General features: G+C 39.2%; 1 protein-coding gene across 1 annotated transcript in view; it reads left to right on the top strand.

Annotated features, from left to right (window-relative positions):
* tnmd (tenomodulin) overlaps positions 1 to 12,854 on the top strand; it is a 63,028-nt gene that overhangs the window by 35,965 nt on the left and 14,209 nt on the right. Inside the window, exon 3 of the mRNA XM_044363753.1 lies at positions 297 to 437. Coding sequence (XP_044219688.1) covers positions 297 to 437 — 141 coding nt within the window. The remainder of the gene's footprint in view (positions 1 to 296; positions 438 to 12,854) is intronic.

The following is a 12,854-nucleotide window of genomic DNA, read 5'->3' as shown; positions in this document are numbered from 1 at the left end:
TGATTTTCCATCCAAGGAAACAGCTGTCAATGAGTATAATAACATCAGACTTATTTGAATCGCTGAAAATCACTGAAATGTGGGCAGCGATTCAGAGGTCTGGACAGCTTAATCTTATGTTCACTGCAAAGTCATTTTTGGTGGATTCAGAAAGTCAGAAATTGGTTTAATTTTTATGTTTTTACAAATGTTTTTATTTTCTTTATTACAAAACGATGATATAGCCAATGATAAGTTTATTTTTTTTGTGTTGATCTGTTAGTCACAGTAGTGTGTGTTTATTCTTGTCATTTCAGGTGTATGACCATCAGTACAAAGCTGTATTGGATGGCGTGGAGACAGACAGTGTGATGGAGATTGACCCAGGTCAGCACATTGAGATCTTCATAATGGGGAACGGGAGCGAGGAGGTACTTGAGGTGCACGACTTCAAAAATGTAAGTAAAGGTTACACAAGATCATGTAAGCTATCTCTCTTTGCCGAAAAATGTACACTGTAATTGTCTCTTCTCTTCAGTAGGGGAAGGATTATGATATTCACATCCTGCCCTTTTCATAGAGTCGGTTGACAACATTTATCCTTTGCTGAAATCATATTTTCCTCTTCAACGATATTTTCTCCTCTTTTGTCACTCTCAATGAAAAAAAAGGTGTGACAAACCTTTGAAACATTTGAGCAACTAAATAATGGAAATTAAACTTAGCGAGGTGTGCACACAGGGATCAGAAATAAATTTCTCAAAAATACCACAAATACAAATAATATCTGGTTGAATACACAGACAGTCACTAAAACAGCAGCTGTATTCCTGGAGATTCGTTGTGTGTTTAAGTACTCACACAACAATCCAGTGAGAAGGTCTTGTACTAAAAGATTGCTTTCTTCCAGCTGATTCTATACAGTAACTACTTCTCCAGTACAGAGACAAACACCATTAAGAGGCCCATCTCTATTTGTTTCTTATACCTTTTTCAACTGCAATTTCATCTCCAGTAGAACTCATTAACTTACCTTTCATTCCTAAATACCGCTCAAGTGTGCGAGAGGTTACACGTGCTGCACCTCGGAGAAGGGAGTGTGCTGCTTGACTGGGTAATGAATGCTTTTACTCTCACACCATTATTTACTGTGAAATGTTAGGTTGCAAGGCTGAACATTACAGGATAAACTTTATTCCCAAACAAAAACCTGCACTGAGTTGTTTTTTTTTTTGTTTTGTTTTTTTGTTACAGTGGTCTTTGTGAATCTAAAATGGCCATATGATGGAAACCCAGTGCAGCACCAGTAAACTTTAACCTCTGCAATCAATCTCTCTTTTTCTTTCTCTTATCCTTCACCCAGCCCAGTGTGTGTGTGTCCTTCAGTTACACACACACACACACACACACAAACATACACACCCACATGCATAAACACATGTGCCTGTTTGCTTGTTCCACTTCCTGTTAGTGAAGCACATCCCCTGAGGAGATTTGTTTGATTCAGTGCTCCACCATTGAAGAGTAAGAAACAAGCGAGTAAGCAGAGCAATTCAAACCTTAGAGTGATTTTTTTTTTTTTAAGAAGAAGAAGGGAAGGGAACCCACATAAAAATAGGTTATACTAAGTGGTAGCTGTGTGCTGATGTTAGAATAGATTTTTTAATACAAAAAAAGAGAATGTTGCATGTTATTACACAGACAAAAGCCACCTCTAAAACAATCTCCATCTAGCCCCGGGGCTATGTGAGGAATGGAAAATGAGGGGATTATGCCACCAGGACCATAGGCCACAGGCGAAATCCACTCACTATTGTTTCAGACCAGTTGTAGACTCATTGTAAAGGAGAGAGAGAGGGAAAAAATGGAGAGAAAGACATCCTGAGAGAGAAGCGCTGGATTAGTTTTTACATTAAAACAAACTCATAATAAATATTCTTGACAAGGGAACAAAAACACCATTTAGGAAAATTGGCCTTAACCTTGTTCCGAAACTTTAGTTCAGTAAAACAACAAACAGTGCTGGTGTTACACCACAGATTAGTAAATTTTTTTTAACACTGTATATCTTTTATTACAGATTATTGTTTGGGCCGAACCAATAAAAGTTTAGGTCACTGAGGCATTTTCGCCTGTTTGAATCAGGTTTTGGTCATGATTAGAAAACCTTTATAGAAACTCTGTCTTTGCAGTAAAGATACATTTATTCACCAATCATGATGTTCCAGTGTTGTATTTTCAGTCATTTCATTTAGTTCATATAGGAAGTATGTTTGTTAGACCAGCACAACACATCAAATCACCATCAACAAACTTGCCAACTTTTCCATTTCTGTGTGTTTTCCAACTTCCTTTGTCATCCTGTTTTTTAAATATTAGAACAGTTATGTATTTTGGGTAATACCCTCGAGCCCAGACTGCAGCACTGCAGACCTACTCACCTACTGTACAGTATTTTTTTAAAGAATTCAGTGAGTCAGCATGAGAGCTCTCAGGACCTGGGGTCTGTGGTGCGCTCAGGCCGATTTCTCAGTGGGACCGCCCTGAACCCTTGTGGACTTATTGGGAAATATGCATTTGGTTGTCTGTGATACTGAAGGACGTTTCTGTCATATTACCAGGTCTTTCTAACATTTTGTCCTTCATGTATTTAGACACTCATCCATCCAATAACTACAGTATGCCCGGTTATACTAAGCAGCATCACAGGGGTCTTGAGCCTGTTTTAGCACACAACAGACGAGAGGTGAGAGAGTAGTCTACACCTTGGACATGTCACCAGTCTATTACTGAGCTAACACATACATATACCCAATACATATATAGCATAACACTAACACACACCTATTTTAGATTCACCAATTAACCTATCCTGAATGTCTTTGAACTGTGGGAGGAAATCAGAGCACCTGCAGTCAGGACCTTATTTCTGTGAGGCTAAACACTGCATCAGTGTGCTACCCTCTATATAAAACAAGGGTGGAAAAAAAAACATGAATCTGTTGTCAGCTTCAGCATATATTGTATACTGTAACAGCCGCCAGTCTCTCTCTCCAGGTATACCAGGTTTGGTTCTGCTCAGATTCATATTGCGGCAGTTGTCCGTCATCTTATTTGGCTGCTTACCGTCAAATGGCATCTAGCCTGAAGCTTGAGGTAAACAACATCCTTAAATCACCATAGATGTTGGAAGAAGCAGCTGGCGAATGCAGCGAGTCTGCAATAAGTCACGTTAATGTTAATGTAATGTTTTTATACAGGCCTTGTTTCTCAGTGGAATATGGTTACTTTTGCTTTCACTTCTCACTGTTTCTGTCATTTGTCACTGCGTGCTGCCATATATTCTCTAGTTGCAACTTCCCCTTCAAGACCAGTAGCTGGCTGAGCCTATATGACTTTTTAGTCTTTCAGTATCTCACAGTCATATCAGGAACCAGGAATATTGATGAATTTGATACTCACGTTGCGCTATGCAATGAGGTAGTGTCACAAAAGTCACAAAACAAGTTGGAGGAAGAAATAACTACTACAAAGCTAACAAACGAACTAGCAAGCTAACAAAAGTCAAACAGCAGACTTTTATGTGGTTAAATAAAGACAAAATGAAAAATATGAAATGATAAATAGTGGAAAAATGAACAAAATGAAACTGCTGGCTAACTAAAATGGCAAACTAGCTAAACAGCATTTAGCTAACAACAATTTAGCCAAATAATCATATAATTGTGCTTCTTTAATAGTCACTAAAACTTCAAAGAATATTCTGTAGGTTTATAGTTCTTGTGACCCATGTGGTGAGCACGGTCTCAATTTCAGATAGCCTTTAGCCATTAATGTTTATTAGAGGGGAATTTGAAAAAAAAGCTAAGCTTTCTTTGCTCTGCTGTACACTGTACTGCCTCCTTTTCTCGGAGCAAATGAGATTAGATTAGATTAGATTGGATTAGATTAGATTAGTTTAGATTAGATTAGATCTTTATTGTCGTTGTGCTCAGAACAATGAAAATCTGTTTAGCAGCTCTTCAGCAGTGTGCAGCATAAAAAATAGTAAAGTTCAATAAATAAAAGCAAATATGAATAAAAGCAAAATATATACAGAGGCAAACAATAAAAACGAGACAAAGTGACCTAAACAGTACAGTAGTAGTAAAGTAGCAGCATATAGGGTGGTATGAGCAATACTGCAATATGTGCAATATGATCGTCTTTGGTAAGTCTGCAAAGTGTGCAGTGCATAATGAACGGTCCATGGAGTGGATAAAAGTATTATGTTATTGTTCTACAGGGCAGTCGTTGAATCTATTATTCGTTATAGCATCACAACATGGTTTGGTAACCTGTCCGTTAAACTCAAATCACAACTCCAAATCTGACTAGAAGGGCTGGAAAAATAATTGGCATGCTGGCCCCATCTTCTCTCCACGAGATATTTGAGGAGACTGAGGAAGTAGGGCCTTAAAATCATCTGGGATCCAAACCACATCCTTCACAAAGAGTACAAGCTGATGCCTTGGGCAGAAGGTGTAGGTTGCCAAACTGTAAGTTGAACAGGTATTGTGGGCGGGGAGGATGTTATGTTTGATACTGCATGTTAATTGTAGTTTGATTGTACATGTATACGGATCACCTGTGTTCTCTCGAATGTCCTAGACAAATTTCCGGAGTCAGGAAGTTGCTCCTCACTGTGTGCCTGATAGACAAAACTATTAGGCTGGAGCACTCAGAGTTTGAGCTGCTCCAGTCTGGCCTTTGTTTCAGGGCCCCAAGGGCCAGCCGGAATATATACAAGAAGTCCTTTATTCCTTCTGCCATACAGGCATTGAACACAGGATGATTGCATCAGGGAACACTTGTTATTTTATAAGATCTGTATCTGTAAGTATTATTTATATAACCTACCTGCTGCTACCTGCTCAATTCGCACTATTGTATGTTGTAATTTTGTATGTTTTTAATATAGTGATGGATGTAGTAATGGAGTGTTGCCTAGTGTGTATTTTGCTGTACTTTGGGAGAAGTCAAAGACAAATTTCGACTGAGGTGGACAATAAATTCAATCAATCAATCAATGCAGGACCATATTTTGTGTGACATTTTTGCAAGCTTTGATGTACTGTGTGTGTGTGTGTGTGTGTGTGTGTGTGTGTGTGTGTGTGTAGGTGGGTCAGTGAGGTTATTGCTCACAACGGTCAGTCTTTTTCAGTCTTTGGGGCAGCTGTGGCTGAGGTAAAGCGGGTCGTCCACTAATCAGAAGAAGGTCGATGGTTTGATTCCCAGCTACTCCAGTCCACATGTTGAAGTGGCCTTGGGCAAGATACAGAACCCCAAATTGCTCATGTGTGTGAGTGTGTGTGGATGAGTTAGCATAGAGACCTTGTGTTGGTTGCTTTGGATACCTGATGAGCAGGTTGGCACTTTGCATTGCAGTCCCTCTCATCAGTGTATGAATGTGTGTGTGAATGTTGGCATGTATTGAAGAGTGCTTTGAGTGGTCAATAAGACTAGAACAGTGCTATATAAATGCAGTCCATTTACCACATCTTTGGCAGTGGGGGGTAAATAGAGACTGGAAAAAAGCTGTTTTTAGTCAGTTTGTTCTGCTTTTGATTTTCATATATCGTCTTCCAAAGGGGAGGGGGGCAAACAGACAGTCTCCAGGGTGGATTGCATCTTTTACCACTTGCTTTCTTTTGTAGTCGGCCAGTGAAAATGTGCTTCAATGGTGGAGGTGTAGTCCCAATGATACGCTGAGACACCTTCACCACCCATTGCAGATCCCTCTGGTCTTCCACAGTACAGCTGCTGTACCACACTGTACAGCAGCAGTTCAGGAGGATCTCGATGGTGGCAGCTGCTGTGGGAGGTGGGACTATTTTAACTTCCTAAGAAAGTATGGTCTCTGCTGGGTGTTGAGGTCCTGGTTGTTATGGGAACACCACTCAACCAGGTGTCAACCCTCTTCCCTGCAGGCTCTTTCACTGTTGTTTGTTATCAGTCCTACTATTGTGGTATCGTCTGCAAATTTGACAATGGTGTTGGAGAGATGAATAGGGGAACAGTCATGTGTAAAGATGGAGTAGAGGAGGGGGCTGAGGAAACACCCCTGCGGTGCTAGTGTGTTCGGGATCAGAGTTGAGAAGGTGTGACCTCCAATCTTGACATTTCGGGGTCTGTTGCTTAGAAAGTCCAGTATCCATGAGCACAGTGAACTGTTTAAGCCCAGGGCACTCAGTAGCCCACGTCAGAATAAATAATAAATAATACAGAAGCTACAAAAATTCCTTCCAGCATTCATCCTTGCAAAACTTGTTTGGAGATTTTTTTAAAATCCATGACTGCAGGAAAACTACTGTGGATAGCCTACAGCTTGGATTTTGGTGAGCTACTGTGATGTTGAGATATTGTGGGAAGAGCTATCACCAAAAGCAAAGTATGTACAATCTAAATAAGATTAATGCAGCTAAACACAAGGTTTATAGAGATAAAGACATGCTGATAATGTGTATTAATACACATTTCTGTTGTATTTAATGTAAAATTAGGCAAAACAGGTGTTTTTAATGGAGATTTTCCAAATAAAAACATTATGCTGTTGTTTAAGGCACAAAATTTGAGATAGAATAAAACTCTGAATATTTCATAAGTAAGAAATGTCCCTTGAATACAGAAAATTATATTGATAGTGTAACATCCTCAGTCAAACTTAGGCTATGTTCAGACTGCAGGCAAAATTGGCCCAAATCCAATTTTTTTTCTAATATGTCACTCAGATCTGTTCTGGCACAAATCACAAGAGGCGCTGACAGATGTAGTAAAAAGTAGCCCTTGACATCCTGAAAGTTGGGATGAAATTTTGGATGACCTTAGTGTGGATCATGCCACCTTACAATCTAAAGGTTGAAGAAAAGTGTTGCTTGTTTGGAGGTTTGGAGGTCCTGGAGGTTTCCACTGTCACCACAGCCCAGGCAAAACACCTCACAGTCCTGGGCTCCTCAGGTTGCAGTAACTAGAATGTGACCAGGGACATCGTGGACTGGCTCCATTACCGCAGGAGTTCCAGAGCCTGGGGCTGTTTCAGCCCAACCTGAGGATCTGTGGTTTTTCCTGGGAGCAAAGCCCAAAGCAATGGCCAACTCTACTCTCTGTCATGTCCCAGCAGAGGCACAGCCTCTTATTATTTGGCCTTTTTTGCCTGAATTTGGAGGATCCAACAGATGGATCCTTCACAGCCCAACCTATCCCAGAATGCATTTTGCACAAACCGGCAGCAGCAATGACGAAGATTTTAAACCAGGCTAAGCTGTTGTAATTTTCACTGTAGGACTGTTAATATATCACTTTATTACGTTTTAAGATTTTTTCTGGCAAGAAAGGTAAGAAAGTACTAATTAGATTCCCAATATGTGGCCAGTTTATCCAAATAACGCCTGTTCGTAATTCTGCTCAGACATTTTTGGACATGTGAGGAGCTGCTGACGGGGTGAGACGGGCCCGTCATCTCAGCAGCTAGCAGCCCGACTCCTGAGATGATCAGCTGGTCAACATCCATTGTCATCCCAGGGAGAATATGATCCAATGAACTGATCTGTGCAGCTCTTTGGTAATTTAACGCTGGCTCTAATGAAACAGTAGCATTTTGATATATGAAATAATTCCTTTTGGAAGATTAATGTTGGCCTCACAGATGAAATCTAACAATTGTAGCTACTACATTAGTCTGAATGTAAAGTGACTCTCCGTGTTTTTACTGAACATAACATCAGTGCTGCCTCTGGGGCTCCATATGTACAAATATCACCACATTTCAATAAATATAAAGGTACTCAAATGACCAGATCAGTCTATATTACAGATTGAATAACATAATTTACTGCATCCCTCTGTCAATGAGGTTATGTTTTTGTGAGAACACAGTGTTAGTGGAGCTTTGAGTTGAGATTATTTTGTCACAGTACAGTCAGGTTGGTGTGTTGAAGCTGAGTTGCTGTTGTCAGCAAGTACGCTGCCGCAGAAAGAGACAGAGGAGAGAAGAGCAGACAGAGAATGGACAGGCTCTTCTCTCTACTCGAGAGATTAGTTGAAAAATAAAAAATATTAAATGAATTAAAATAAAGTAATTGTTTATTAACACATTGTTTATTTCATTTACAGTGAGCTTTACAACTATTTACAACATAAATAAAGTAAGAAGTGGAATAACAGGGTGTGTGCAGGTCCTTAAAATATTAGGCCTTAGAAAATGTGTTTATGTGTATTTTGGTTCAGCTGAGCAGGGAGTCCCAGGTGGTGCAGCTGGACCTGGATTGGGTGCCACAGTAATAAAATTAAAAGTTCTGGCTCCATTTCTACTACCTGTGTCCCTAATGGTCAACTGCAGCTGTCAAGGTTGCTAGGCAATATGAACAGCACTTTGTAATGCAAGGGTAAAGGCGGGAACAGCGAGTGACGCAGCTGGAAATTCTCTGTTGACCAGACCATCTCATTTCACAACGCTCAGTTCTGGCCTTCACAGTCTACGAAGGACAAGCCTTTGTAGACCATGTCCTTCGAAAGGAAGGCCCCTAAATTGGGACACAGCTCACATCTGGCTAAAGGGTTACTGTATGAACAGAGATATCACCTTTGTTGAAAATTTTGCTGCTTTTTTAAATAGGCCTCAGCTTTTCAAACTAGATGGGCTCCATCCTTCCAAGGTCAACCAACACTGAACTAACTTTGCACTCCTGTAAATGAGCAACAGGTAGATTTTGACACTCTATGCTCAGTTCACCTTATACCCACTATAGTTTGTGGTTGTGTGGTCTCCTCAATGCCAGATCTCTGAATAACATCTTTTATCTGTCATGATTTTATTTCCTCCTATAGTCTTAATTTTCTCATTCTAACAGAGACATAGTGAAAGTGTAATGACGTCACATCCTTGATTGAAGCATGCCTCCCTAACTACTCCCATTTATCTGAACCTAGGCCCTTGGGCCAAGGATGTGGTGTAGCTGTTATACATGGCAATGAGTTTAAATGCTCTCCCATCTCCTTTGCCTCATTTTAACATCTACTATTCTCCATTAACAACACACAGCAGCCACTTGTCTGTGCAGTACCCTACTGCCCCCCTCAACATAAACCTAACTTCATTTCTGTTCTAGCTCTTATCATTTATGATGTTCAGATATGAGAAAATTGTTGTTATGGGTGATTTTAATGTTCACGTTTGTTGTGCAAATGAATCATTAGCCTTAGACTTTAAAAATTTCTGCAACTCATTTGGCTTAACCCAATCTGTTTCTGGCCCTACTCACAATCTGGACAGTCTATCAACTAAAGAGCTCTTTGTCTCTGATCATCTCGCCATTACTTTCAACCTTTCTGTCTGCAGTCTCTCCAGTTCCCCAGTCACTTGCTTAAAGAGACGTCTAATAAACTCCTCAACCATGTTTATTAGGGAATTTGACCAAACACGCAAAAACTTCACGTCAATACTTCCCCTGTGAGTTTAGTAGATCAGTTTAATTCACTCTATGTGGGCATTCTTAACAAAACTGCTTCCTTCAAAAACAAAAGTAAAACTGGTTCAATTGGCACTCCCTGGTTGAATGATTATACTTGCAAAATAAAGTGAGAATGCAGGGCAATGGAATGTAAGTGGAAACACAGCAGATTGAAGGTCGATCTTGCTCAGTTAAAAAATCTAATGTCCAATTACAACTCTGCCATCAAAACTGCAGGAAAAAACTATTTTTCCAATATTATTGCTGAAAGCCACCATAAGCCCAGAAAATTGTTCAGAACTATTGAACATGTTGTCATTGCTCCTAAAAATAATTAATTCCCTGATTATTCATTAAATGCATGTGAGAACTTTTACAGCTAAAATCGAAAAAATCACGAATCAGATTATACCACAGATTTGTAACTTTACTACCTATAGTCTCATTCCCCTCTTTTGAATTGATCTCTCCCCAGACACTGCTGGAGACAGTCAGCTTAACTGCTCCTCATATCATCTAGATGCAATCTCATCCAGACTCTTCAAAGAGGTCCTACCACATATTTTTCCAATTGTTCTTCCCATTATCAACAGTTCACTAGCCCCTGGCTATGTACCATCTTTTTTCAAACATGATCATATGGAACCTCTTGTCAAAAAAAAAAAGAAAAGAAATTAGATCCTTATGTACTCAACAATTATAGACCAATTTCCAAACTCCCACTTCTGTCAAAGATCTTAGAAAAGAATGTATTCAAACAATTACCTGCCCACATGAGCCAACTTGATAATTTTTGAAAAGTTCCAATCTGTTTTTCAAAAAAAAACTCAGCACTGAGACTTCTCTACCTACTATTGGTGACCAATGATCTTCTCCTTGCTGCTGATGCTGGTGAAGCGTCTGCCCTGATCTTACTTGACTTAAGTTCTGCTTTTGACACAGTAGATCATAGTACCTTAATCTGCCATCTAAAAGACATTGTGGGAGTTGCAGACACCACTATCGAGTGGTTCATCTCTTATCTTTAAAAAAGACTGTTTAAAGTCACTCTTGGTAACATCATCCACTGCCACTATAAACTACAGATTACCTCAAGGCTCTGTCTTAGGTCGTCTTCTATTCTGTATTTACATGCTGGAAGATTAATACACAATCATAAGATCTCTTTTCATTGCTATGCAGATGACACACACCTTTATCTGTCTGTAAAACCAGGATCCCCCAGTGGTCTGACTACTTTAAAGACCTGTCTAAAGGATATCAAATGCTGGATGCTTAACAACTTTCTCCAACTCAATGAAGAAAAATCATAAGTAATCTTATTTAGGTCACACATCAGATTTCAGTAACACATATGTTAACCTAGTGGTGTCCATTAAGCCTATTAATTAATGCCAGGAATTTAGGAGTTATCTTTCATTCCAGTTTAACTTTCAATCATCATGTCATTAAGGTAGTTCAGTCTTGTTTTTATCAACTTCAAAAGGTTTAAAAATCAGATACTTTCTTTCGTTCTTTGACTTGGAGAAAGTTATTCATGCGTTTATTTTCTGTAATTCACACTTTACCTGCCTAAACAGTAAAGCACACTCATGCCTTCAAGTCAGAATACTGCAGTCAGACTGTTAACTGGATCAAACAAAAGTGATCACATAACCCCCATTTTAGCCTCTTTGCATTGGCTTCCAGTTAATTGCAGGATTGATTTGCTTCATTTGTTTTTCTCTTTACTTTTAAAGCACTACATGGTCTAGCTCCAGCACTACATGGTCTAGCTCCAGCATACATCTGTAAACTTTTATGCCCTTTATCTACCTGCACACAACCTCAGATCTCACAACAAACTTTGCTAACAGTCCCCTGATCCAGACTTAAAACTGAGACTGTGGTTTTGCTGTCAGGGCCCCAAAACAGAGCAGTCTTCCTGTTGAAATTCATCTTGTAATCTTACTGACTTCTTTTAAATCACTATTAAGAACTCACTTCTTGAAGCCTTGCTTTTCTGCATTAACTTTATCTTTTTTAATTGTTTTTTTTGTTGTTGTTGTCTGTGTTTCTTCTGTTATGGGGAGGGGGGGAGATATTGTTTTGTATTATTTGTAACTGTTTTGAAAGGTGCTATGTACATAAAAGTACAAAAGTTATTATTATTGTTGTTGTTGTTGTTATTATTATTATTATATAAATCTGTTTCTGCAAAGACATTCACATCACAGTCCCATCACTCCTGGCTACAACTCCGCATCCACACAGACCTCCGTACAAAAGCAGCAGCCATTGCACCACAAAAAGCCATAATTAAAAATTTGGCTCTGTTTCTTGTTATCTTCATCCTCGTTATCATCTGCTCACAAATTTGCTGGTTTCTACTGCACATAAATAAAACTGTAAACACTGACTTCAGTGGCCTTCATATTTACTTACAACAGCATATTCAGGACAGTGACCACTTCACACTGGAATCTGATATTGGACACATAATAAAAAATAATGATTCACATAACATAATCACAAAATAATGTGAACAGCCAAACAAAAAAATCGGATCTGAGCAATAAATCCGAATTTAGCACTAAGGTTTGCTTTACCTGCAGACATTACTTTAGATCTTTATTCATAGGAACTGAATTATGCATGCAGTTAAATGCTCTCTATTCTCTTGAATAGACGAAGATGAGCATCTTGCACATGGATACACCAAGTGGATATTTTAACATTGTCTCTCAAAATGACATTGCTTTTCCATTTCTCATCCCTGTGTTAATGTGTCTTTCTTCATTTTCTGGTTGACCAACCCCAGTAATCATTGTATCTCATCACAACGTTGCCCTCTTCTTTTTCTGCTGCAGCTCACCAATACAGTACACCCAAATTAAACAGAGACTCATCACAATAAAGCCCGGCATAAACATTATGCTTTTGTGCTTGAGACTATTATTGCCCCATCCTTTTCCGCACAGATGAAATTACATGCGGTAGATTATGACAGGCATCACTTTGTATCATGTCTTGTGCTGCTGGTATCTGGTTTTCAGAGTGACGGCACCACAGAAAATGTAGAAATTGCACCCACATGGTCAAGTTAACTGATTCAAAGGAGATGTCATAGCAATCACTGTGTTACTGTAATTAAATTTAGATTGAATCAAGTCCATTTTCATGGTACCGCTCATACAATTTTCAGTTGATACAATTTTAAAGAAGCCATGGCAGATGTAGATCCTGCTGTCTGTTCTAATACAGTATGCTGAATGGGCAGCTCTCCTCTGCAGAAAATAAATTGGATACAATCTGATCTACCAAATGTCTTTCAGACTTATTCCAGCTGAATATCTTAGATTAACATAGAATGACACCGAGAGAGAATTAACAGATCTTTCTTGCCTA

This window comes from Thunnus albacares, chromosome 10, assembly GCF_914725855.1.
Source record: "Thunnus albacares chromosome 10, fThuAlb1.1, whole genome shotgun sequence".
NCBI lineage: Eukaryota > Metazoa > Chordata > Actinopteri > Scombriformes > Scombridae > Thunnus > Thunnus albacares.
Note: the sequence above shows the minus strand (reverse complement) of the source record. Positions and strands in the feature narration are given on the sequence as shown.